Source organism: Lissotriton helveticus, chromosome 1_1, assembly GCF_964261635.1.
Source record: "Lissotriton helveticus chromosome 1_1, aLisHel1.1, whole genome shotgun sequence".
Taxonomy (NCBI): Eukaryota; Metazoa; Chordata; class Amphibia; order Caudata; family Salamandridae; genus Lissotriton; species Lissotriton helveticus.
In genome coordinates this window covers 1259304972-1259330425 of record NC_136057.1, presented here as the reverse complement: position 1 = coordinate 1259330425, position 25454 = coordinate 1259304972, and the positions used below count along the sequence as shown (strand labels likewise).

Sequence of the window (25454 nt, the reverse complement as noted above, 5' to 3'; positions counted from 1 at the left end):
GTCAAGGGTTACTCTTAGGGGGCAAGAAACATCAGCCTTGTAGTGTCTTCCCCAGGGGCAATGACAACACCATACACGGAGCTTAGTAGTACAGGCCTTTACTCTTCTGCGTTTAACTGAAAACTCCACATTCTAAATCAGCCTTCATTGCATTTTACTCTAACACTCATGTCATAGCTCTATGGTGTACACCAGGAGCCAAAATTGTTCAGTCATTGTTAATTTGCAAGACACTACATCATCCCCTCTTTTAAATGAAAACTTACAATCTTTACAAAACACGTAGCTTCAATCAATTTTTTGGGCGCTTTAATTGTTCGACCTGATCTAGTCATTTTAAACTGAGAACTGTCATCACCAATGTCCAGGATCTGCATTGACGATGGAGAGGCAACAGCAGTCACTGGTGCTTCAGTAACAGTCTCTCTTTCAACATATAGATCTGAGAATAGGAGTTAAATGCCGAAAGTGAAAAGAGTCTCTGGTAATAGACTTCCCAGGGCCCTGGGCAATCACCATGTGTCCCTTGGTAGACACCACTTGAAAAGGTTCTGCATTAAATGAAGCATTAGATTTTCGTTGTATATTTCTTAAAAAACATTGGTATATTGGCATTTAAGACAGTTACTACACTTATGTCTTGAAATCTCTGTTTGTAAAGTATCATTGCAAAGAAAAATGGTTATATGGGTGAATCATCAGGTATACCGTCAAAGGTCATAAACGAATATAGCATGTTACTTCGCATGCTATAACATCGCGTTCTATTAAAACACGGTCGTTACAACAACCACGTTGTCAGAATGCGATACCTTTACATCGCAAGTCATTCGATCAACTTGCTGTAGGCGGCTCGCTAGACTTGGGAATAGTATAATTTACTACTACAACTCCAGCCTGCGCAACAGTAGGTAAGGTGTTGGAATAGTAAATTATACTATTCCTTAGGTTAAAGCCCCCCCTACAGAGAGTCGATCTAATGACTTGTGATGTAAAGGCATTGCGTTCTAACAACTCGGTCGTTGTAACAATCGCGTTGTAATAGTTATGCGATGCGATGACAGCGTTGGAAATGCTGTTTGCCAGTGGTAAAGGTGGACTACAGTGTAAAGGGCCAGTACATAAAACAATATCCATAGACAATTCCTTCCATTCTCCACTCGTCTTGTCTCATCGTAGTTGAAACCAAAAATCCAAAACATATAACAAGTCTAAAGTAATTACCTAGTTCTTTCAGGTCACATATTCACATGGATCAAGTCTCAGAAGTAGGAGAAAGGGGAATCACAGATGTCAACAAATGAAAAACTAATAACAGAAACGAAAAGAACCTAGCTGTCTCGTAGGTCACATACGTCGTTTTGTGAGAGGGAGCGTGACATAACAGGTAAGGAGAGGAATGATAACTGCATAAAGACCAATGGGAGACTCCGGGTTGTTGGAGCGTGAGATAGGAATTTTTGCTGTGAGGGGAAGTGTACATGGCAGGCAGAGCTGTCATCTAACAAGGGGATTGGGACAGCCTCAGGACACACCAGGTTGTCATCTTTAGGGTCCGTTCTCATCTCTTTCTGAGTGTCTGGAGGATTCACCTTCATCTCCATCAGCCAGCCCTTTTTTCATGTCTGGGCTCTCTTCTGTCACACTCTCCAGGTGTTACCCGGCCTCCAGTACTTCTGACCACATCTCCGCTATCGGGTGCCACTGCACTCTCCTAGAGTCTTCACGAATCAGAGCTCTCTTCTCAGCCCTAGCCCATATGGTGAGATCATTCATCAAAGTACTCACCCCTGTCCCCAACGATGACTTTCAAGCCATTGTGATTCATCTCCTAGCTAGTACTAAAGCCAGGTCCAGCAACCGAGAGTCAACTTTATGTTTATTGAGTTGAGAAAACAGTACCAGAAGCAAACCTCTAGACTGCATGCAAGAGTTTGGTTCAAGGTGGCACTTAGAGCACAGATCACTGCATTCCAGAATAGTTCCAGCTGATGGAAGCTCCAGGTCATATGGCAGAAATCTGCGCCCAATATTTTACTTCTGGGACAGCCGCGTTGGTTGCCTCCATTGATGACCTGTAATCGATGGAGTGTCAGGTATATCATATGGATTTAGTTAAAATGAGTATGTTTCAATCTAATCTTTCTGGAGACCTTCTTATGGTGTGCCAGAACTCTATTTCACTCTGAGTCTGTAAGTTCTTGACTCAATACCTCTCCCCATCTATGCCTAAGTACCAGCAGGGGCTTCCGGACCATAGTGGTAAGTGACCTATAGAACCACTTCACCCCTGCACCCATATGCATCAAATACTGCAGGACCTCATGTGTCATTGGTCCGCCCTGTTTGGTTGCCCACAAATCTCCAAAGCTTTGTGTCAGTGCCTCGTAGGTTAGGAATTGGCCTGTGGGTAGACTGTATTGGCCCACTAGTTCCTCCATTAGAAGTTGAAGCTACCAATTAAAAACCTTTGCTGACTGTTATCAAGCCAACTTCTCTCCAAGACAACAGCTGTCCTACTGTGAAAAAGGTGAGGGGATCACCATGGAGAGACCTACCAGTGGCAGGGTAGGCACATAAAGGGCAGTCCCACTGCCTTCCACACGCAGCACCTACAGCATCGAAAGGCCGAGCTAATAGCACCCTAGGCTCGTGAATCTCTGTAGCTGGGCAAAGTAACTTTGCAAGTATCATGCTCTGATTGTGGGTTATTCCCACAGTGCCCACTTCTTTGAGTTTGGCCCCATCGAGCCACTGGGTGACCAAATTGAAGTTGTGCTACCAGGAAGTCTCACAATCAGGCGCACCAAGGCCCTCCTCATCAGGTGGGTGCCGGACGACTGCTAGGGAGACCATATGATAGCCTTTATCCCATATTAGTTCTCATAGCACTTAATCTAACTGTCAGAACCAAAAGGAGGTACTTGAACTGGGAGAGTAATTTAAAAAATACAACAATCTAGGGAGCATAACCATTTTAGACACCGACAAGCCCACGCCATCTCGATGGAGCGGCCAGGCATCTCAGCGAACCACCATGCAATAGGGTTTCCCCCATGATCAGGCGGGGTGGGGGGGCTCACATGTGCAAAGTGTGTATGCCTCTCCGTGACCTCCCATTTGAGCGACGAGGGTCAGCTGCTTCAGCTGCAGCTGGGCTCACCAATTTCAGGCTCTGATATGGCACCTCTTAAGCCCAGTGTGGTTTCATGGCCGCAGCAGCACTACTGGAGTTCCGCCTCACTGATCACTCTCCCACTGCCACAGTAGTGTACAGGCAGTAGGAATTCACTCAAATTGGAGTGTTACACATCGAGCTTCATGCATGGTTACTTGGGCTAGAGAAATATAGATTGCAATTCCTTTGTTTTAATCATTATTCCCCAGATAGCATAGTGTCTAGTTTTCTCCGTGTGGGAAGTCAGTCTAGTGCCTTACCGGTTCCTGATGACTGCAACAAACGCACTTGGAGGGATCAATTAATCACCGCTACTGCCTGTATTTAAGTGCCGCCCTTTCCAAGAACAATGCTTGGTTTCTATGTTACTGCCAGGATATGGACCACGCCCCTTTGTGTCTTGTTGGATTCACAATACCGCTTGCTCATTCCCTGTGTGCGGTCTTGTCTTTTCCTTGACCCGTCACTTCCGGGTACCTGTTTGGCGTTCAAGCCAGCTTACACTGTAACGCTTAGTCTGGACTCTGCCCTATTTGTTGATTTTTGTCCTCCCTTTGTTCTTCTGGATTTGAGATCTCATAGTATTCAATAATAACTCTTCCTATTTTTTTCTTCAACTCTGCTTCTGAATTCAACGACGAGGAATTCTTTAGAATATTCCTTGCTAGAAAAGATCAGTGCACTGGTGAAGACTGCATCCTGATTGACTTTTCTTTCATTCCCCCCTTTCTTGCCACAAAACAATTGTGACCTTTTGTTGTGTGTGTTTGTGTTTATCTTTAATCAAGTACTGGTTCTAACTCGAACAGGAAGAGGCACCTCAGTGTTTCAATTGGTGAATTAATTCAATTCATCAGTATCTGGGAAATTTAAATGGAAATTATTTACGGTGAGTGTGTGTAGGACTTATGCACAGAGAAAACTCTACATACGAGAGAGGGTTGTGTAAACTACTATGGGTGAATTATAAATGGCCTTCCCTTTCTTTTCATTTTGTGTGTCTATATTTCTGCACAGAAATTGTATAAGTGGGATTCCTGCGGCCTGGATTCACAAATGGTTACCCTGCTGATTTTCATAGAGTGGCCCTCCAGTATTTCCTCCTCCTGTCTCCCCATGGAAATACGCTTGTTAGCTTGTGTGTATTTTGTTAATCACAAGCAGGCGACTCTCTTTGACTGTGGGACTGTCTTAGCTGCCGCTGATTACATATCTCAGGTTAGTGTATGTTAGGTGCCTGGGTGATCTCCTGCTATAAATTAGGGCCGGATGGGGAGGATTACAGAAGGATTTTGCAAGGTTCTCTATGCTGCGTCCGATGCAGTCACCATCTTGGCCACGCCCTAAGCATCAGATGTTCTTTTTCGCATCTGGCTTGCAAGCACTCAATCTCCTCTCCTAAAGACGATGTTCTCTGCATGTTGTCTTTTGTCAGAATACGCTTTCATCTTTTGTTTAAGAACCAAGTCCTTGTCACGAGTGGCGCTCTCATTTTTCTCGCTCTGATTGGTCCACTTAAGTATCTTGGTTGTCCTTGTTTTACTGAACATCAATGTTGCAGGACTTTCACCTGTGGTCAAGTGAGATATTGAATGATAAGCTCTTAAGGTAGAATTTAACACAGTTTTTAAACCAAGCTTTTCAAGTGTAGTATGCTGCACTGCTTTCTTTAGCATACTCATAAAGAGCTCAATTAATCCCTTGGTCTGCGGCCACAAAGGTGTGCTCCTTTGATGCTTTATACTCAGATGCTCTAACAAATCTTTAAACTCATGACTGTTAAATGGTGGGCCATTGTTGGATTTCAACACAGCCAGAACACCCCATGGATCAAGGATGACATCTAGTCTCTCAATGACTCAGTCTTGAGTGGTAGATGAAATATCTTCAGTTTGACGCAAATGTGAGTATTCATCCACAATCACCATCAGGTGATGTCCATATCAAGATGTTGAAAATAGTCAATGGCTACTCTTTCTCAGGCACGCTGCTGGAGTTCTCTGACAGTTCTCTGACATGCTTTAGGTGTGTTGAGTAACTTTAATAGAAAGACAGTTGCATAGATGGCAGACCTTTAATTTCTTCCTAACCCACTTATCGTGATATGGAAACCAGACTCGTCTAGGGGAGCTTGTTTTGTGGCAATGATTGCATGGTGTCCTTCATGGGCCACTCCAATCATCTTCTGCCTCAGACTCTCTGGAATCAGGATGTTTGACCCTCACAACATAACTCCTTCCTGAGAAATAGACAGTTCATCTTTGACAATTTTGTATTTTTGATATTCACTATCCCTGTTAAGAGGTCGCGGGTGTTGGTTCCATGACTGATTTGTGATTATACCTTTTGACTTTAGCATGTCACAATCATGGCTTGTGGCGGTGATAATCTGGGCTAATGAAATAGCAGCTGGTGTATTTGATTTTACAATGAAATTAATATAGGCTTCAGCCACTTTGGATGCTGTACCATCACCCTGTATAGGCACTCAGGAAAAGTAGTTGACAGGGTTCTGATTCTTCCCTGGATGATGCATAATGATATAATTGTACTCTTGTAGCCATAGTCCCAAGTTTTCAATGCGTGGAGGCATATTAGCATTTGGATTGCCAAATATAGTTAGTAAAGTTTGATGATCAGTTACCAGCATAAAAAACTTTGCCCCCATACTACGGCTAAACTTTCTTTTTCAGGTTGTGAATAAGCACATTCTGTTTGGGACAAACTCCTACTTGCAAATGCCACAATATGCCTTAGAGCATTTGCATGTCCGCTGTGCTTTGCAAGGATGGCGCCTAACCCGACTGGGCTAGCGTCGACAACAACCTCTGTATGAAGCTTCAGATTGAAATATGCCATTTCAGTAGCATTCTCAAAGGCTTGTCTGATTTTCTTAAAATGAAAGGAAACAATATTTTTCGTCAAGTCTCTCAATTGAGCACTTACAGTGGTAAAGTCTTGCAATGATATGGAACAGTAACTGGCCATGCCAAGAAATGAACGCACCATAGAAACATCTTATGGGGGATCAGCATTAGACAGCACTTGTACTTTATCGGGATCTGGTGCAATACCCTATCAAGAAAGATATGGCCAAAGAATTTTTATTTTGTCTTGTGCAACTCACATTTATCTGCATTGAAAGTCAAACCTGCATCTGCAAGTAAACGACATACTTGTGTGAGAGCTTTACCGTGCTCTTTTTGTGTGGTCCAAAAACCAATGTGTCATCGCTATAATTTTACGCATTCATGGCAGACTGTATGATACATTGGATGACATCTTGAAAACGTTCACCAGCTGATGACACACCAAAACATAGGGCCTGATTTAGATCTTGTTGGGTGGGATATCCACAAATGTGACGGCTATCCCATTCGCCATAGTACAAGTGCCATAGGATATAATGCACTTGTAATATGGCGAACAGGATATCCGTCATGTTTGTTATGAAGTATCCCATCTGCTAAGATCTAAATCAGGACCTATGTTTTTTCTATCGAAACAGACCAACATGTGTAGAAAAGGTTGAAATGTACCTGCAATTTTCTCAGAGTTCCAACTGATGTTAGTGTTTATTCAAATCAAAGCGAGAAAAGACCTTTGCACCATTTAATTTTGTTATCATGTCAGCAATGTGTGGACCTGGATGTCGTTCTTGTTCAGTTGCCTTGTTTACCTGATGCATTTCAACGCATATCGTACAGCTCCTTCACTGTCCTATTTGAGCACTACCACTAGTGGAGAACCCCATGGCATGGGACCAATCATACTTATGTAATGATTCAAGATCTTTTTCAACAGCATCTTGTAAAATGAAAAGTAATTTGTCTATGTATTTGAGCAACAGGACAGATTTAATCATTAAAATGCAGCTTTACCATCATAGTCTTAAGCTTTTCTAAACCATGAAATAATGAAAAGAATTGACTTAATATTTGTGGTAAGCATTCATGTTGTAGTTTATGGAAATCAGTCCCATATCAGCAGCTGTGCTGAAACTGAGAAGCCAGGCACTTGGCACTGTACCTTGAAGCTCATGGATTGGTGCTTGCATCTTTGTTTTCTTGTGCTTCATTGACCCTACAAATGAACCTTGACTTTTTAAGGGTGTCGATGCAGCCCATGTATACACTTTGGTTTTGGATGCCGTAAGTTGCAGTAATGGAAACAATTTATTACATTTCTCCTCAGACATAATGTTTATCGAAGCACCATTGTTGACAATGAAAGGTATCTGACAACTATTTATTTTCAATGTAATCTTCAGACAATGTTTGAATGACTTTGGTGCTTTAACATATCAACTTTTCTTTGACTGACATTTTTCTTCACATGCGGGCAGTCCAACATGCCCAAGCTTTTCTAAGGTAAACATCGACATGGCACAACCATCTTCTTCACTTTAACTGGATACTGATATAGAATAACTGTTTGTCGATGTTTATTGTGACAATTGACTTCGTTCAGTGTAAATTTGTCTTAATTGATGTCACCACTTGGCTTTGTGGGCATGCGTCGAACGTTGCTTCTGGAACATTCTGGTGGCCATTTAGTCTTCACGCCATGATGCACTTGCTTTACCTTTGCTTTGCAAACCATCACAAAATGGTTCTCCTTCCCACAGCTTTTACATATCTGTCCAATTGTGGGACATTCACCATCAAGTGGTAACAAAAATCCACACATAAAACACAACTTCTTTTTACATAGACATCAACTTCTATTCTTCAGTCTTTGGCTTACTTTACAGATTCATGACCGATTCATTCTGGGCCCCTCCGACCTCCATGTCAACAGCTTGCCTATCATCATGCTCTTCAGCTCTGGCAGCCATTAACACTGGCTCCAGACTAAGAGTTTCTATCAGCATTCGCTGTTGGAGTGAATCTGACAAGCATCCATCAATAACTCTGACTCATAGCTTCTTCGTCATTAAATTAATTGAATTTACACTGTTTGAGGAGTGTGTTGAGCCTCTTCTCAAATTCATTGATGGTTTCACCAACTCTCTCTTGTTCTTGACTGAAAATGTATCTTATGTAATCTATATTGGGCATTGGATTGAATTTGTGACTCAAAGTTTCTTTAGTTTGATGGTATGTGACTTCTTTGTCAGTTCGCAACATTTTCCTTATGACTACTTTTACACCATCACCAGCAAGAGTTTTGAGGCATTTGATAACCTTTTTGTTATCAGGGTCTTGAAGTGCAACAATTAAATCGTCAAATGTCTGTATGCGCACAATCCATTGATTGCCAAAATGTTGATTTTTGGTGGTATGGAAATATGGTGATGGTTTCAGGAAGGCGTCAGCGTTGTAGACACAGTGATCCACCAGCTGTGTCATTAAGTTCCTTAATGTCACTGCTCATGGATCAGTACAATTTGCTTTAGGCAACTCATCTGTGAGGCCTTGCGATGTGCTGGTCTCAGGATCATCCTTAACGATAGCAGGAAAGGTAACTTTCTTCGCTGCCAATTGAGAAATTTCACTATTTTGAGAGTCACTCTCTCCTCCTTATTCTTCGAAGACCTGTGAAGTTGTTCTGAACCCCACTCAGAAGTTTTGGTGGCTGGCCATTTCAGGTATGGATGGCTTGGTAAGCACAAGCTTAGGCACATTTCCTAGAGCCACTTCACCACGTGAATTGCATGAGCAGATTGCTTGGACCACGGCAAACTCTCTGAGAGAGCACTGTTGACCTTCGTGTTACTTATCACCTATTTCATTGCCATTTGAAGTATTTACCCCAGCCTGGGTCCCAGTCAATGACTACGCCAAACACGAAGCTTTATTCTTCTACATGTAACTGCAAACTTCACATTCTAAATCAGCCTTCATTGCATTCTGTTTTAACACTTATGTCATAGCTCTGCGCAGTTCATCGGGAGCCAAATGGGTTTCATCATTTCTAACTTGCAAGACACTACACGCCTTACTGCTAGTCCACCCTCAACATTTCAGCTCTGCTCATTGTCTGTGTATCATGTCTAAAGCAAAGGCAGAATGTGAGGCAGCTATAAGAGTACGCAATGCAGCCTGGTAAGAGAACAAAGGAGCAACAAGGAGAAGCCTTCTAGATGCATCTTTCCTCACTGCATCACACAATGTGCGCCTGGAACACCAGTGGCACAGTAATTCATATACTAGTGCTTACAGCCTGAATGCTCATCCCATATCTGAAAGTTCTATGGTTCAGTGATCCCTCGTGCATTCAGATGCAGCCATACTGCTATGGTGATGCGTTTACAGGCTGAGTTGAGAGTGAGTCATACAATAGGGGCACGATTGAAAAGCACAAACATCAATGCATATGGGGAGCATGGATGCCTGATTGTGGAGAAGCTTCTTTTTTAGGATCTGTGAAAAGTCTCAAATATCCTGTGCATCTGGCCCTTTATGATGCGCAGCTACAGATGTGTCTTGACATTCTCTTTTTCTGACCTGCTGCTGTGCTCAAACTGCGCTTGGACACAGCCAGTGCTGACTTGCCTTTAAGTAATGGTTACAGTGTAGTTGGCAGTTCTCACAATCAGTATGCATGTTTGGGAGGCATTCTTTACCAATGGCTGACATATTGAGGAAGCTTTGTGCTCGGGATGCGCACTGCTTGGGCAGCAGTCCTCTCAGTCATCTGGCCAACAAGCACAGCATAGAAAAATAAGGAAACACCTGCAGGCAAACGTCATTGGATTTAGAAAGGAAATCCCACATGTAAGTAAGATGGACGTGGTATCATCACATTCACTGGGAGACCATCATGGGTGAAGGGATTCTGCTGACAATCTAATGGATTTCAATTGTCAGGAAGTTTTAATGCCCAGCGCCCTAGTTTCACAGGGTTTTTCTTAATTGCTCTGTTTTGATCTCTTGGCTCTGCATCAATGCTTTATTTTTTTGTGTGTTGTTGTATGGTTTGACCGGAACGGTGAGGAATCAGGGCCAGACTGGGAACGCAAACCGGCCGTGGTAATTGAGACGGGCCGGCCACGTGGGGCTGGGGGGCAGGTAGGAGGCTGCGCATAAAACAGGCATCTGCATGTGTTACATAGGGCTGATATATGCTGCAAAACGGTCTCCTGGTAACAAAAACAGTCCCCCGCGAGTCCAAAACAGGCCCCCACCCTGGTGGCCCACCGGGGAAACGCCCGGTGCCCGCAACGGTCCTGTGAGTAATGGTTAAAGGGAGCAATGTGTCACCATCCTGCACAACAGAAAAAATGTAAATTGAGTTCCCCAGGAGACCCTTTGCAGGTGAAATCTTACAACTCCTGGATAATCTTAGCTGCCTGAACAGAAATTACTACATACACCATTGAATGATAATTTCATCATCAAATAACTTCCGTGTGCAGATGTGCCAAAAGTTCCTGACTTCCAATCATGCAATGGCTGAAGACAACCAACCCCAAAAACATTTTTGTACATATTATGTATTTTATTGTTTTTTTTGTGTTTACAAAAGCTAAAGCTATCTGTATACAGACCTAAAAACGATAGGCAATGTAGAAGTTTGGCAGAGTATGCTTCTTTTTGCATTTCTGATGGGGAAACACCCTCTACAGCGGAACCACAGCAACGCTACAGAAAAGACTCCAATGCATCCAGAACGCCTCCGCCCGACTCATCCTGGACATCCCTCGACGCAGCCACATCTCCGGCCACCTGAGGAACCTGCACTGGCTCCCCGTCAACAAGAGGATCACGTTCAGGCTCCTCACCCACGCACACAAGTCTCTCCACAACCTGGGCCCCAAGTACCTCAACGACCGTCTGACCTTCCACACGGCCACCCGCCAGCTACGGTCCGCCAGCCTCGCCCTCGCCGCCGTACCACGCATCCGAAGAGCCACCGCCAGAGGCAGATCCTTCGCCTACCTAGCAGCCAAGACTTGGAACTCCCTCCCCATCCACCTTCGGCTAACCCAAGACCCTCGCCTTCAGGAGACATCTCAAGACCTGGCTGTTCGAGCAGTAGTGGCCCCCTCCCCCAAGCGCCTTGAGACCCTTCCGGGTGAGTAACGCGCTATACAAGTGTTATGATTGATTGATTGATAATTTTAATCAATTTCATATTACATCTGTCATTTCTGCAAACATACTCTGTCTTTTAACCCAAATAATTCTTTCAACGTGAAAATAAAAATTGCATACTTACACTGGCAACCAACTGGATCACTTCCACTTAAACCAAAGTAGCCCGCTTTGCATCGATCACACCGGCTCCCTTCTACATTTTCCTTACATTGGCACTTGCCAGCCACCGTTCGCAAAGCTGGGTCTGTTTTGCTTTGGCATACTCCATTGTCAAGACTTCCTTCCGGGTCACAGTCACATGCTATGATAAATAAACCATACAGAGAGGTCACATTGGTGAGTGACTCTGTTGCCTCTGCAGATGCCCATGAGGCGGATTCACATTCAAATGAACGCATTGCATGTAAATGCTCAGAAACTGCCATGTTTTGACAAATACCTCTAGAGTGTCTAGGTGGGTCCTCTTTATGTGTGACTATCTACATCTTGTTTGTGCTCAATGGTGATCCTCTCATTCCACTTCAAACCCAGATGACCATCTACTTCTGCTGAGCTGACTTCGCGGTTGAGCGTCAGGTCACATTAAATGAATCACTACTGGACAACCCTGCACCTGTCTTGAATTGACATTTGCACTGAGTGACTGGTACAAACTTGTAAATTTGCAATGGGCTCAACTCTCATTTTTTGGGTGATCTTTGGAGAATGGGTCGCCACAAAATTGAGCGCCATCAGAGAAATTAACCTAAGCTGGATCCCGATTTTAATTCTTTCTATGTTTTTTGAGACCCTGGGGCTTTTGACCTATGTGAATGCACCTACGATGAATATGCTATTGATGCATATAGACCCAGGACCTACTGACCTTCAGGAGACTCCTCAAGACCTGGCTGTTCGATCAGTAGGTGCTCCCCCCCAGCACCTTGATACCCTCACGGGTGAGTAGCACGCTCTACAAATGTCTGATTGAATGATGCACCACAGTGTGTTATAAATGTTAGTTTACAAGAACGAAATGCGGCCCAATAACACATCATTTAGAATAAGTGTAGTACTATTCATAGATTCACACATTTATTCATAAAGGGGCAGATTTATGTTAACTGGCGCATCCCCAGGGATGCGCCAGTTAACATGCGCCACAGTGCGACACTGCTCCGCCACCCATGGTGCGCCGCATTTATGATGCGGCGCACCATGGTGCAAGGCAGTGAGGATGCGTGACGCATCTCTCGGCGTACGGGCGGCGCATTGCAGGAGTCATGTCGCAAGTGCGACATGACTCCTGCAATGCACAGGAGCCTCCTATTCAATGCATGTTGCGTCACCCTTACGCCTGCTTCAAGCAGGCGTAAGGAATTGACGTAGAAAGTGACTGAGTGAAATCTCATAGATATCCCTCAGCCACTTTTAGGAGGCGTCCTGCGCAGGAACGCCCCCCCAGCGCAGGAATGCCTCCTTATGGTGCAGGGCTTTCCAACGTGATGCATCTCTTAGATGCGTCACGTTGTAAATAGGGCGCATTGTTTGCGCCGCCGTTGCGTCACATTTAGTGACGCAATTGCGGCGCAAGGAGGCGCAAGGGCATCATAAATCTGCCCCAAAGTGCAGAGAAAATGACGCTGTAAAACAAATTACATTGCTTCCCAGATGGCATGCTGCAGTCAATTTGCAGAGGAAACCAATTCTGCTAACAATCAGACTTTTTCAATACGATTTTAGTTCTCAGCACAAATATAACCCCTAGTAACTTGATTTTGGTTTATTACGTTTTTTTTATTAATACTCAAGGTTAAGCCATACATGGAGACCTGTATCAAGTATTATGCAATGTATTACCATTGAAGAGGGAAATGTGGGACATCATGACCACGGCTTGATTGGGAGTGAGGGGCGGGAGGGGGTGCTCGGGAGAAGCACTGCTCCCACTTTTCTTTACAGGGGGCCGATAAAAGATATTGCAACACTGCTGCTTTTGTTACTGGGGGTCGATATTGCAGCACTGCTGTAAAATTGCCCCCCAGTAACAAATCCGGCTCCCATGGCTACAAAACCGGCACCCACCCTCTGTCCCACTGGGTAAACGCCTGGTGCAGGCTACAGCTAGTCCGGCCCTGATCATGACCCACTCGAAGCCTTGGCTCTCATGAGTCATGGCCCACCCCACACTCCACAATGGTAATAAATAGCATATTACAATCTGCACATCTATACATGTTGTGTTATTTGCACATCTACATTTATTCCAGAATACACATATACATAACCTTCAGAGAGTAGCCTAAATCACTTGCAATCCCATTATACGTTAACAAATCTTCCTGACCCTGCCACTAGGTAGGTCGCTACCCTCACCGCCACGCAGCCCCCTGTGTGTCCCGATTCCTGGTGCCTCCATTAGCCGCCTTCTAGGCTAAGTACTTGCTCTGCCCGTCCTGATTGTCTCTCTGTATTTACTTTACCCCTGTTGCCCACCCCCGTGCCACCCTTGCCTTCTGTACCCCCCTGACCCCTGTGCTCGTTTTTGTGTGCCCCCTGCGTGTCCCGGCTCCTGCTGCCACTCTAGCCGCCATCCAGGCTAAGTACTGTGTCTTTGCTCATCCTGATTGTTTATTTGTTATTGCTTTGTTCCCTGTTGCCCCCCCGTGCCACTCTTGCCTTCTGTACCCCTGACCCCTGTGCTTGTTGAGATACAACTCCGACACCCTCAACGCACTCAACACCGGACGAACACCCGCCTGCTACCGAGCCCCCCCGAAGCGAACCCACGGACCCTTCACCTGCCAAGCCTGTAAATACACCTGCCGAACCTATGTACCTCCCACCGAACACAGCAAGAACAACAACAACAACCACCTCAAGTGCATCCTCCTCAACACCCGCTCCGTCCACAAGCACGCCGTCGAACTGTGGGACCTCCTCGACACAACAGCACCGGACGTCGCCTTCCTCACGGAAGCCTGGATGAACGCCTCCTCGGCCCCCGACATCGCCATAGCCATCCTGGACGGCTACAAGATCACCCGGAAGGACCGCGTCAACCAATCAGGAGGAGGAATCGCCATCGTCTACAGGAACACCATCAACATCACGACCAACACCGAAGACACCCTCTCCGTCGCCGAACACCTACACTTCCAGATTCACACCGACCCCAAGACCACCCTCAGAGGAACGCTCATCTACAGACCCCCGGGCCCACGCACACAATTCAGCGAAATCATCGCTGACTTCATCAGCCCACACGCCCTAGCCTCACCAGAATACATCCTCCTTGGAGACCTGAACTTCCACCTGGAAAAAAACAGCGACAACAACACCACCACACTGCTAGACAACCTCGCCAACCTCGGACTCAAACAACTGGTGAACAGCCCAACCCTCATCACTGGCCACACACTCCACCCCATCTTCTCCGCCAGCAAACACGTATCCTTCAGCCGCTCCACCGGACTACACTGGACCGACCACAGATGCATCCACTTCACCTTCAAAAAGAATACAGCCCACCACCGCACGCAACAAACTCCCCGCAGATGTGCTGGAGCAAAATCACCACAGACCAGCTCCACTCATCCCTCAGCTAGAACCCGCCAGTCAACACCGCTGACACCAACGACGCAGCCCCCAATCTCGCACAGTGGATCACCAACTGCGCCGACGACCTTGCACCTCTAAAGAACCCCCCTAGCACGACCAGCAACAGGAAAACTTCATGGTTCACAGACGCCCTCAAAGAATCAAAGAATCAAAGAAATCCCGCCGATCCCTCGAAAAAACCTGGCGCCACGAACGAACTACAGAAAACATGACAGCACTCAAGATCGCCACCCGCAAACACCACCAGCTGATCCGCACCACCAAAAGGACATCTTTCAAACAGCGGCTAGACAACAACACTCACAACAGCAAGGAACTCTTCAACATCGTCAAAGAGCTCTCCAACCCCAGCGCCAGCAACAACGACATCACACAATCACAAGAACTCTGCAACTCCCTCGCCACGTTCTTCCACCGAAAGATCGCAGATATACACGACAGCTTCGGACCCCAGACTCTGCCTCCAGTCACCGAACCAGCGACCCCCACCGCCACCCTCAGAACCTGGACCCCCACCAGCGCTGAAGGCACCACCAACATCATGAACTCCATCCACTCCGGCTCCCCCTCGGACCCATGCCCCCATCACATCTTCAACAAAGCCGACACCATCATCGCACCCCATCTCCAGAACATCATAAACAGCTCGTACGCGTCAGCCACCTGTAGCGATCGCCACCGTCGACATATCCAGATACAAAAGACTCCGTACTGAGCGCCCCCTACGTAAACACTACAAGTCCCAGAAGGCCATACGGCGCTGGGGATTGGAACAATGGGAGGACCTTATTTAAACTTCGCCTATGGAATGTAACGGGGCTTGTCAATCTTGTTCCGGATTCTCTCGCACGCAGTTTGGGTAGTTCTCCTTGGAGTTTGTGTTTCGATTGTGACAACGCCGACGAAGAGCCAGCGTGGTCAGATTTCGTTTGTGACAACGCCGACGAAGAGCCAGCGTGGTCAGATTTCATGTGGAATCATTGTTACAAGCCGGATCTTGCCGCGCAAGTATATTTGAGGAGTGCGGGCTCGCCTCCTATGTTATTCGCTTATTGTTTCTGATATTCGTATAGTACTGGTGCGGATGCTCATTCATTTGTTTATGTACCCTGGGGTTATACAAAATATCTCTGTCAGTGTTCACTGCCAAGAATAGTATTCTGGGCTATTCCGTCCACAAGGAGTATTGTGGTCCTTACTCGGCGTGTCATATAACGCCAGTTACCAAAAGCCCTAACAGAACCTCTCCTAGGCAAATTGAGGTGTGGATAGTTCGAGAAGTGAAGTTAACTTCTCAGTACTTTTTGGCAACCTCTCCATAAACTCGCAGAGCACATGTTCTGGAGCCATACTCGGATACACAGGGTTGAGAAGCTGGTGAGTCGTCAACAGGGGGGAAAAGAGGTCAGACAGTAGTAGCTTGTGGTACTGATTTCTTGCTCTCTGTCTTCTCATCCGTCTGCAGTGTCACAGTGCCAGTGTTCTCGTGGGTATATCGACCAGATGGTATAGGAAGCATCAGATCCCCAGTTGTCAACCCACCTCCCGGCCCCTTTCTGTACATGCTCGCATAGTGGGTATATTCCATTGTGGGGTTTTGTGCAGTACGGAGTTGGGGGAATTATCGTCTATCGTCTCTGCTGGCCATCAGAGTCAGGTTAGTGGCGCTTGCGTGTTCTTGCGCTGCTCTCAATCCCAACAGATTGACAAGCCCAAGAAAACAGCCCAGCCTAGACGATGGACACGAATACCATTCTTACTTCCTTGTTGGAGAGCTTTTCAGAACTCCAACAAGAAGTCCAAACCTCTCGTGCAGAGAACCAGGCCTTATACAAAGAGGTCTCCGACTTGCGTAGAGAGATGTCAGATCTTGCGCATAAGGAACCGGTTGCGAAACCGTTGATTAGGCCGGCTACTTTGCCACCGCCTTCTTCCTTCCAACCAGGGGGTTCGTTTGCAGCCCCTTCCTCTTCTACCGAGACCAATCCCACGGTCCATATAATCCAAAATCATGGAATACCTCTAGCTCCTCCCGAAAGGTTTTATGGAGACCCTTGAAAATTTGAAACTTTCCTGAATCAATGTCGTCTTCATTTCCTATGTAAGCCTGTGGTTTTTCAAGATGAGGCTTCCAAAACAGCATTCATGATGTCCTACATGGGAGGTAATGCGTCTAGTTGGACCATCCCCTTACTGGAAAGGAATGACCCTGTTTTGCATGATTTCTCCGATTTGTGCCTTGAATTACGTAAATTATTTGACAGGAAGTCCCATATGTTGTCTCTAGACCGCGAACTGATGTCCTTACGACAAGGATCTCAGGATCTGTTGTCATATATAACTACAGTTAACCGCCTTATTGTGGAAACGGACTGGCCTGCTCAGAAGCGGATTTCTTTGTTTTATCAAGGCCTCCGGGGCGAATTAAAGGACGTATTAGCACAAGTAGTGCAATTACCTTCTACTTGTGAAGAACTGATAGATCTAACCGTTCAACTGGATCACCGGTTGTTGGAACGAAAAGGAGATAGAAACAGGGGAGACTATAGATTCTCATATCCCATGGTTAAACCCCGGCAGGGGGGTGAAGAAAAAACCAAGACACCAGAAGGACCGGAACCCATGCAAATTGGAGGAATCCGTGGTCCTCTCACCAGGGAAGAAAGGGACAGGCGACGGAGACTCAAACTTTGTTTATATTGTGGCAAAGGTGGGCATTTTATCAATGACTGTAGGGCCAGGAACTACGTTCCGGGAAAGAATCCCCTTCCCCGAGTACAGGCCGTTCTAACCTCAAGTGAGCCGTCGGAAAACTGAAGGTCTCGGATCAGATTGAGACCTCTGGTTTGAGACGGCCACCTACCATGGTCTCTCCTTATGTGGCAAATACCCTTCATCCTGCAGTCGCCCATATGAATTTGAGTGTTTCTCTATGGGTAGGAAACCAGGACTCATTAAGAGTCGATGCCCTGCTGGACTCGGGAGCTACAGGGAACTACATCGACCAAGACTATGCATTCCGAATGGGTATCCCCTGTGAAAAGAAACGTACACCTGAGACCGTTAAAGCAGTGGATGGTACCGTACTTTCATCAGGCCCTGTAACATACCATACTCATGCTCTATTAATGAGATTCGGAGGGGATCATTGTGAGTACATCCAGTTCGACCTCATAGACGCCCCGCAGTTCCGTCTCATTCTGGGTATGCCCTGGCTCACGCTGCATGACCCTAAGGTAAGCTGGTCATCTCGGACAGTCAGTATGACGTCTGAGTATTGTAAAGAACACTGTCGGGACACAATATACCATGACGTCCCACCGGATCCATCACCCGCTACTTACTTAGCTGGTGCATGTTCCGTTGACTCGTTCTGCTGTGCAACAGTATTACCTGATGAGTACCGTGAATTTCATGCTTTGTTCGACAAACAAAAAGCCACCCAATTGCCTCCCCATCGTACCTATGATTGCCGGGTAGACCTCATTCCGGGTGCAGATATCCCATGCAGCAGGGTGTATGCCCTGACGGAAAAGGAGACACAACATCTAAAAACTTACATAGATGACAATCTGGCATCTGGGTTTATACGACACTCTACCTCTCCTGCTTCGTCACCCATGTTCTTTATACCCAAGAAGGACTGTGATAAGTTGCAACCCTGTATCGATTATCGAGCCATAAACAGAGTAACGATCAAGAACCGGTATCCTCTGCCCCTAATCCCTGTTTTGATGGATCAGTTGAAGGGAGCTCGATATTTCACCAAACTTGATCTTCGCGGGGCTTACCATCTTGTACGCGTGAAGAAGGGGGATGAGTGGAAGACTGCGTTTAGAACTAAATTCGGCCTCTACGAATACCGGGTGATGCCTTTTGGCCTATGCAACGCCCCCGCTGCCTTCCAGTTTTTCATGGATGAGGTGTTAAGGGGGTGTTTGGAGTCGTTTTGTGTGGTTTACATTGACGATATTTTGATATATTCTGCATCTCTGGTAGATCACATCACACATGTAAAAACTGTGTTGGAACGGCTACAACAAAACTCGCTGTATGCCAAATTGGAGAAATGCCTTTTCCATGTTCAACAAGTTGCCTTTTTGGGATATGTGATCGATGCTCAGGGATTTCGAATGGACATGAGTAAGGTCAATGCCATACTGACCTGGAAAACGCCACGAAACGTCAAGTCAGTGCAGAGCTTTCTTGGCTTTGCCAATTACTATCGGCGATTCATTCAGGATTTCTCTAAGGTCATACATCCCATCACTGCCCTCTTGAAGAAAAACGTCCCTTTTAAATGGGGAGAGGAGGCTGAGAGCTCATTCCAACTTCTGAAAGAGAAGTTTACCCAAGCACCCATTCTTCGACATCCAGACCCTAAGATGCCATTTGTGCTGGAAACTGACGCATCACAGTATGCCCTCGGGGGAGTGCTGTCTCAACGTCACCCTACCACAGGTCAGCTTCATCCCGTGGCATACTACTCTAAGAAGCTCACACCCTGTGAAGTCAATTATGCCATCACTGACAAAGAGCTCCTAGCCATCAAGAGTGCGTGTGAAGAATGGAGACATTATCTCCTAGGGGCATTACATACTGTGGAAATCATCACAGATCATCGCAATCTGTTGTTTTTGAAAACGGCAAAGGCCTTGACTCCTCGTCAACTGAGGTGGACCCTTTTCTTTTCTGATTTTGACTTTGTGATCAAGTATAGACCCAGGACCCGTAACGGAAAAGCGGATGCGCTCTCCAGACTGGAAGATGAAGAAGTACTAACTCCCACGGAACCCCCTTCCATTCTTAAGGGGAACGAACAATCAGAAATGTCTATTTCCTTGATCACCTCCGATGATTTCCTCGAAGACGTCAGAGTTGCCCTAACTGATCTGGACATACCATCCTGGGTGCAAGAAGAGCCCGCTCACCGATGCGAGAAAGATCAGTTAGCATATCATTACCATGCCTTATACATACCCCGAACTGTGTTACAACGCAAGGTGTTAGAATGGGCACACGATTCTGCTTTAGGGGGGCACATGGGCATTCACAAGACCACCGCTACTGTGGAACGATCGTTTTGGTGGCCTGATGTCCGAGCCGATATAAAGGAGTATGTAAAAAACTGTGCGATCTGTGCCCAAGGAAAAGCCTGTCATACTAAACCACCAGGGATGTTGCAGCCATTACCGATTCCCCCCACACCGTGGCATACCTTGTCTATGGATTTTATTGTGGAGATGCCTCCTTGTGAGAAACAGACAGTCGTTTTGGTGGTGATCGACCATCTTACGAAAATGGGACATTTTATTTCTTTACCTGGTCTGCCTTCCGCCAGTGACTTAGCTAGAGTCTTCCTGCAACACATCGTACGACCACACGGATTACCGAGAGTGTTAATAACGGATCAAGGAACACAATTCACCTCTCGTTTTTGGAAGGCTCTATGTACTATCCTGCAGATAGATGCTCGTCTCTCATCCAGCTATCATCCGCAAACGGATGGTAAAACGGAACGTCTCAATCAGACTCTTGAACAATCAATACCTGCGATGTTTTACGTTGCAAAACTCCTCTGATTGGACCATCCTTTTGTGGTTGGCGGAGTTCGCCTATAATCACGCTATACATACCACTCTGGGATGTTCTCCGTTCTTTTGCCTTTACGGATTCCACCCAAACATGCTTCCGTTTGAATGGCCGGCTGAATCCCTAGTTCCTGCAATTCATGAACACCATGCTCATCTTAGGGCAATCCTGATCGAGGCTCGGAACAATCTGGTAAAATCTCAAGCGGCCCAGAAGCTTTTTGCTGATAAGAAACGATCCCCAGAGCCTGAGTATAAGGTTGGAGACAAGGTCTGGCTTTCCACTAGCAACCTGCCTCTGAAGGGACTTACGAAGTTGAAACCCAAGTATGTTGGTCCCTATGGTGTGTGTGAAGTAATAAACGCTGTAGCCATGAAACTCTCGTTGCCGGTGTCATGGACCATTCATCCTGTGTTTCATGTGTCACTCCTGCGTCCTTGTCTTCCGAGCGTGCGGTTGCCCGACCGTCCTCGTCCTGTGGAAGTTGAATTTGAATTTGAATTTTAAAATATTTATAGAGCGCTCTTATACCGAAAACGGTTTCATGGCGCTAGATAGCCGAGGATCAGTGGGAAGCGGATTAAGCTGCGGCAGATCTGGAGAACAAGAAGGTCTTCAGTTGCTTACGAAACTCCAGATAGGAGGGAGACATCCTAAGGGCAGGTGGAAGTGAGTTCCAAAAGGATGGAGCCAGCACAGCAAATCTGGCCCCCCCGGCCTTCTGTTTCCTGAAGCGAGGGACTGACAGAAAGGCCAGGTGAGTGGAGCGAAGTTCTCTAGACGGACAGTATGGAGAGATAGCTTCGCACAGAAAGGAGGGGGCGGTCCCAGATCTGGCCTGGTAGGTGATGCAGCCCAGCTTGAAGAGCGCCCTCTCCCTCACCGGGAGCCAGTGGAGGGACTTAAGCAAGGGGGACGTGTGATTGGACCTGGGGAGCCCAAAAATCAGGCGGGCCGCCTGATTTTGAATCAGTTGGAGTCGGTGGATGAGGTAAGCCGGGGCACCGTTGAGGATAACATTCCCATAGTCAAGGCGCGACAGCACCATGGCCATGAGAATGAGCTTGAGTGCGGCAGCAGAAAAGAAACGTGAGACCCTCCGGATGGTCCGGAGGGAAAAGAAACAGGCAGACACCACAGAACTGATCTGCGTGTGGAGGGTGAGCTGAGGATTAATAAAGATACCCAAAGTTTTAACTTTAAGGGCTGGAAGGGGGGGGAACCAAGGGAAGAGGGCCAGAAGGAAGGGGACCAGGGACTGCAACCACCCCCCGTCAGGACCAGCTCGGTCTTGTCCGGGTTTAATTTGAGGTGGTTGCAGTTCATCCACCCTTGGATGAAAAGCATAACCTTCTGGAAATTGGAAGACGAGGAAGGGGAGGATGAAAGGTTAAAAATACGTTGGAGGTCATCGGCGTAGTTGAACACCGAGACCTCCATCTGCTGTAAAGAAAAAATGAGGGGTGAGATGTATAAATTAAATAATAAAGGGGATAGGGAGGAACCTTGTGGAACTCCACAGGTCACCCTCCTGGAGGGGGCCGTGAAGTTAGCAAGTTGAACGGCCTGCTCCCTATCTGCCAAGAAGGAACGAAGCCAGGCAAAGGCCGTGCCTCCGATGCCCGCCGCTTGGACACGGGTTAACAAGATGTCATGGTCCACCGTGTCAAACGCGGCGGACAGATCTAACAGGACTAGAGCCTGTGGTCGGCCAGTGTCAATCCCCTCCCTTAAATGATCCATCACCGACACCACTACCTTCTCGGTTGAGTGCAGCGGGCGGAAGCCCGCCTGACGGGTAGAGAGGGCGCCCGTGGATTCTACGAAGGAACTGAGAGACCTGGTGACGTGAGCCTCTGAGACCTTCGCAAGGTAAGGGAGGAGAGAGATAGGGCGATAGTTGGAGGGCAAGGATGGATCCGCCCCTGCCTTTTTCAAAATAGGGATGACGACTGCCGACTTGTGGGCAGAGGGAACGGTGCCGATACTGAGGGAGTGGTTAATAAGGGTGAGAGGAGGGACATAGCAGTTGGAGAAGAGCTCTTTAAGAGCAAATGCAGGGCCTATATCCTGGGGGGAGCCCGATTTGATCCGGGCCAGGAGGGGAAGCAGGGAGTCTCGGGTGAGGAGGGGAAACTCAATAAGTGAGGGAATGGGAAGGGTGGGATGGGCGGGGGAGGGTATCAACAGTGAAGGGGAGATATTGGCCCTGATAAGGGCGACCTTCTCGAGAAAATAAGAATTAAGGGAGTTACAAAGAGTTTGAGATGGAGGGATTTTGGGGGTCGCCCTGTCGGAAGCGGCGAGCTCATGGACAGTGGCGAAGATCTCTTTTGGCTGATTCTCTGCTGTCAGAATTCTCCCTGAAAGGTACTCCATCTTGGCTTTCAGGATATCATGTTTGTACTCTTTCATGGACTGACAAAAGTAAGTTTTGAGTAGGGGGCAATAGGAGCGGCGCCAAGCACGTTCGGCTCTGCGGGTGGCAAGCTTTTTGTCCCTCAAGGCAGGGGTAAACCACCGGTTAGCCGCATGAGCACGTTTAATAGCCACTCTCTTAAGGGGGACGGTGGAGTTGCACGCCTTAAGCAGCCAGTTGTTAATGGCGGAGAGCTGAGTGGAGGGGGAGAGATCGTCAAGCTCCGGACTGTTGAAGGGCAGGAGGAATATGAGGTCTTATCTATCCTGGACTCTCGCATGGTGCGTGGCAGGATTCAGTACCTGGTCGATTGGAAGGGGTTTGGCCCCGAGGACAGGACCTGGGAGCCTGTGGCCCATCTACATTGTCCTGATTTGGTAGCGCTATTCCATGAGCAGTTTCCCGGTAAACCAGGATGACCGCCGGGACGGCGGTCCTCGAGAGGGGGTTCTGTAGCGATCGCCACCGTGGACATATCCAGATACAAAAGACTCCGTACTGAGCGCCCCCTACGTAAACACTACAAGTCCCAGAAGGCCATAAGGCGCTGGGGATTGGAACAATGGGAGGACCTTATTTAAACTCCGCCTATGGAATGTAACGGGGCTTGTCAATCTTGTTCCGGATTCTCTCGCACGCAGTTTGGGTAGTTCTCCCTGGAGTTTGTGTTTCGATTGTGACAACGCCGACGAAGAGCCAGCGTGGTCAGATTCCTGGTAAACAGCAGCGCCGACGAAGAGCCAGCGTGGTCAGATTCCTGGTAAACAGCAGCGCCGACGAAGAGCCAGCGTGGTCAGATTTCATGTGGAATCATTGTTACAAGCCGGATCTTGCCGCGCAAGTATATTTGAGGAGTGCGGGCTCGCCTCCTATGTTATTCGCTTATTGTTTCTGATATTCGTATAGTACTGGTGCGGATGCTCATTCATTTGTTTATGTACCCTGGGGTTATACAAAATATCTCTGTCAGTGTTCACTGCCAAGAATAGTATTCTGGGCTATTCCGTCCACAAGGAGTATTGTGGTCCTTACTCGGCGTGTCATATAACGCCAGTTACCAAAAGCCCTAACAGAACCTCTCCTAGGCAAATTGAGGTGTGGATAGTTCGAGAAGTGAAGTTAACTTCTCAGTACTTTTTGGCAACCTCTCCATAAACTCGCAGAGCACATGTTCTGGAGCCATACTCGGATACACGGGGTTGAGAAGCTGGTGAGTTCGTCAACAGGGGGGAAAAGAGGTCAGACAGTAATAGCTTGTGGTACTGATTTCTTGCTCTCTGTCTTCTCATCCGTCTGCAGTGTCACAGTGCTAGTGGTCTCGTGGGTATATCGACCAGATGGTATAGGAAGCATCAGATCCCCAGTTGTCAACCCACCTCCCGGCCCCTTTCTGTACATGCTCGCATAGTGGGTATATTCCATTGTGGGGTTTTGTGCAGTACGGAGTTGGGGAGACTATCGTCTATCGTCTCTGCTGGCCATCAGAGTCAGGTTAGTGGCGCTTGCGTGTTCTTGCGCTGCTCTCAATCCCGACACCACCTTCCCCGAGAGCTGGAGGCATGCAGAAATCAACGACCTACTGAAGGAATACACAGCGGACGCCCCATCTCTCTTCTTCCCTTCCCGGCCAAAGTCATCGAGAAGACCGTCAATAAACAGCGGACTGCCTTCCTCGAGGCAAACAACTCGCTAGACCCATCCCAGTCTGGATTTCGAGCCAACCACAGCACCGAGACGGCCCTCATTGCGGCCACCGACGACATCAGGACCCTGATGGACAATGGAGAAACGACCGCCCTCATCCTCCTGGATCTCTCGGCAGCCTTCGATACCATATGCCATCGCACCCTAACAACCCGCCTCTTCAACACTGGGATCCAAGGAAAGGCCCTGGACTGGATCACCTCGTTCCTCTCTGACAGAACCCAGAGAGTCCGCCTCCCTCCCTTCCGCTCAGAAGCCACCAAGATCATCTGCGGCGTACCCCAAGGCTCCTCACTCAGCCCAACCCTCTTCAACATCTACATGAGCCCCCTCACCGCCATCGCATGCAAACACAACATCAACATCCTCTCCTACGCTGACGACACCCAACTGATACTCTCCCTCACCAAAGACCCAGCCACCGCCAAAACCAACCCACAGGAAGGAATGAAAGATGTCGCAGACTGGATGAAGCTCAGCCGCCTGAAGCTGAACACAGACAAAATGGAGGTTCTCATCCTCGGACAATCCCCGTCCGCCTGGGACGACTCCTGGTGGCCCTCAGCTCTGGGCTCCGCACCGACACCCTCAGACCACGCACGCAACCTGGGATTCATCCTGGACTCCTCCCTCGCGATGACCAAGCAAGTCAACGCCATCTCGGCATCATGCTTCAACACCCTGCGCATGCTCTGAAAGATCTTCCGGTTGATCCCCACCGAAACCAGAAAGACGGTCACCCAAGCCCTCGTCACCAGCCGACTGGACTACGGAAACGCTCTATATGCAGGATCCACCGCCAAACTTCAGAAACGACTACAACACATACAGAACGCCTCCGCACGACTCATCCTCGATATCCCTCGCCACAGCCACATAGCCGCCCACCTGAGAAACCTGCACTGGCTGCCCATCAACA

General features: G+C 47.5%; 1 protein-coding gene across 1 annotated transcript in view; it reads right to left on the bottom strand.

Annotated features, from left to right (window-relative positions):
* LOC144822490 (laminin subunit beta-4-like) overlaps positions 1-25454 on the bottom strand; it is a 500129-nt gene that overhangs the window by 194892 nt on the left and 279783 nt on the right. Inside the window, exon 10 of the mRNA XM_078680103.1 lies at positions 11342-11521. Coding sequence (XP_078536229.1) covers positions 11342-11521 — 180 coding nt within the window. The remainder of the gene's footprint in view (positions 1-11341; positions 11522-25454) is intronic.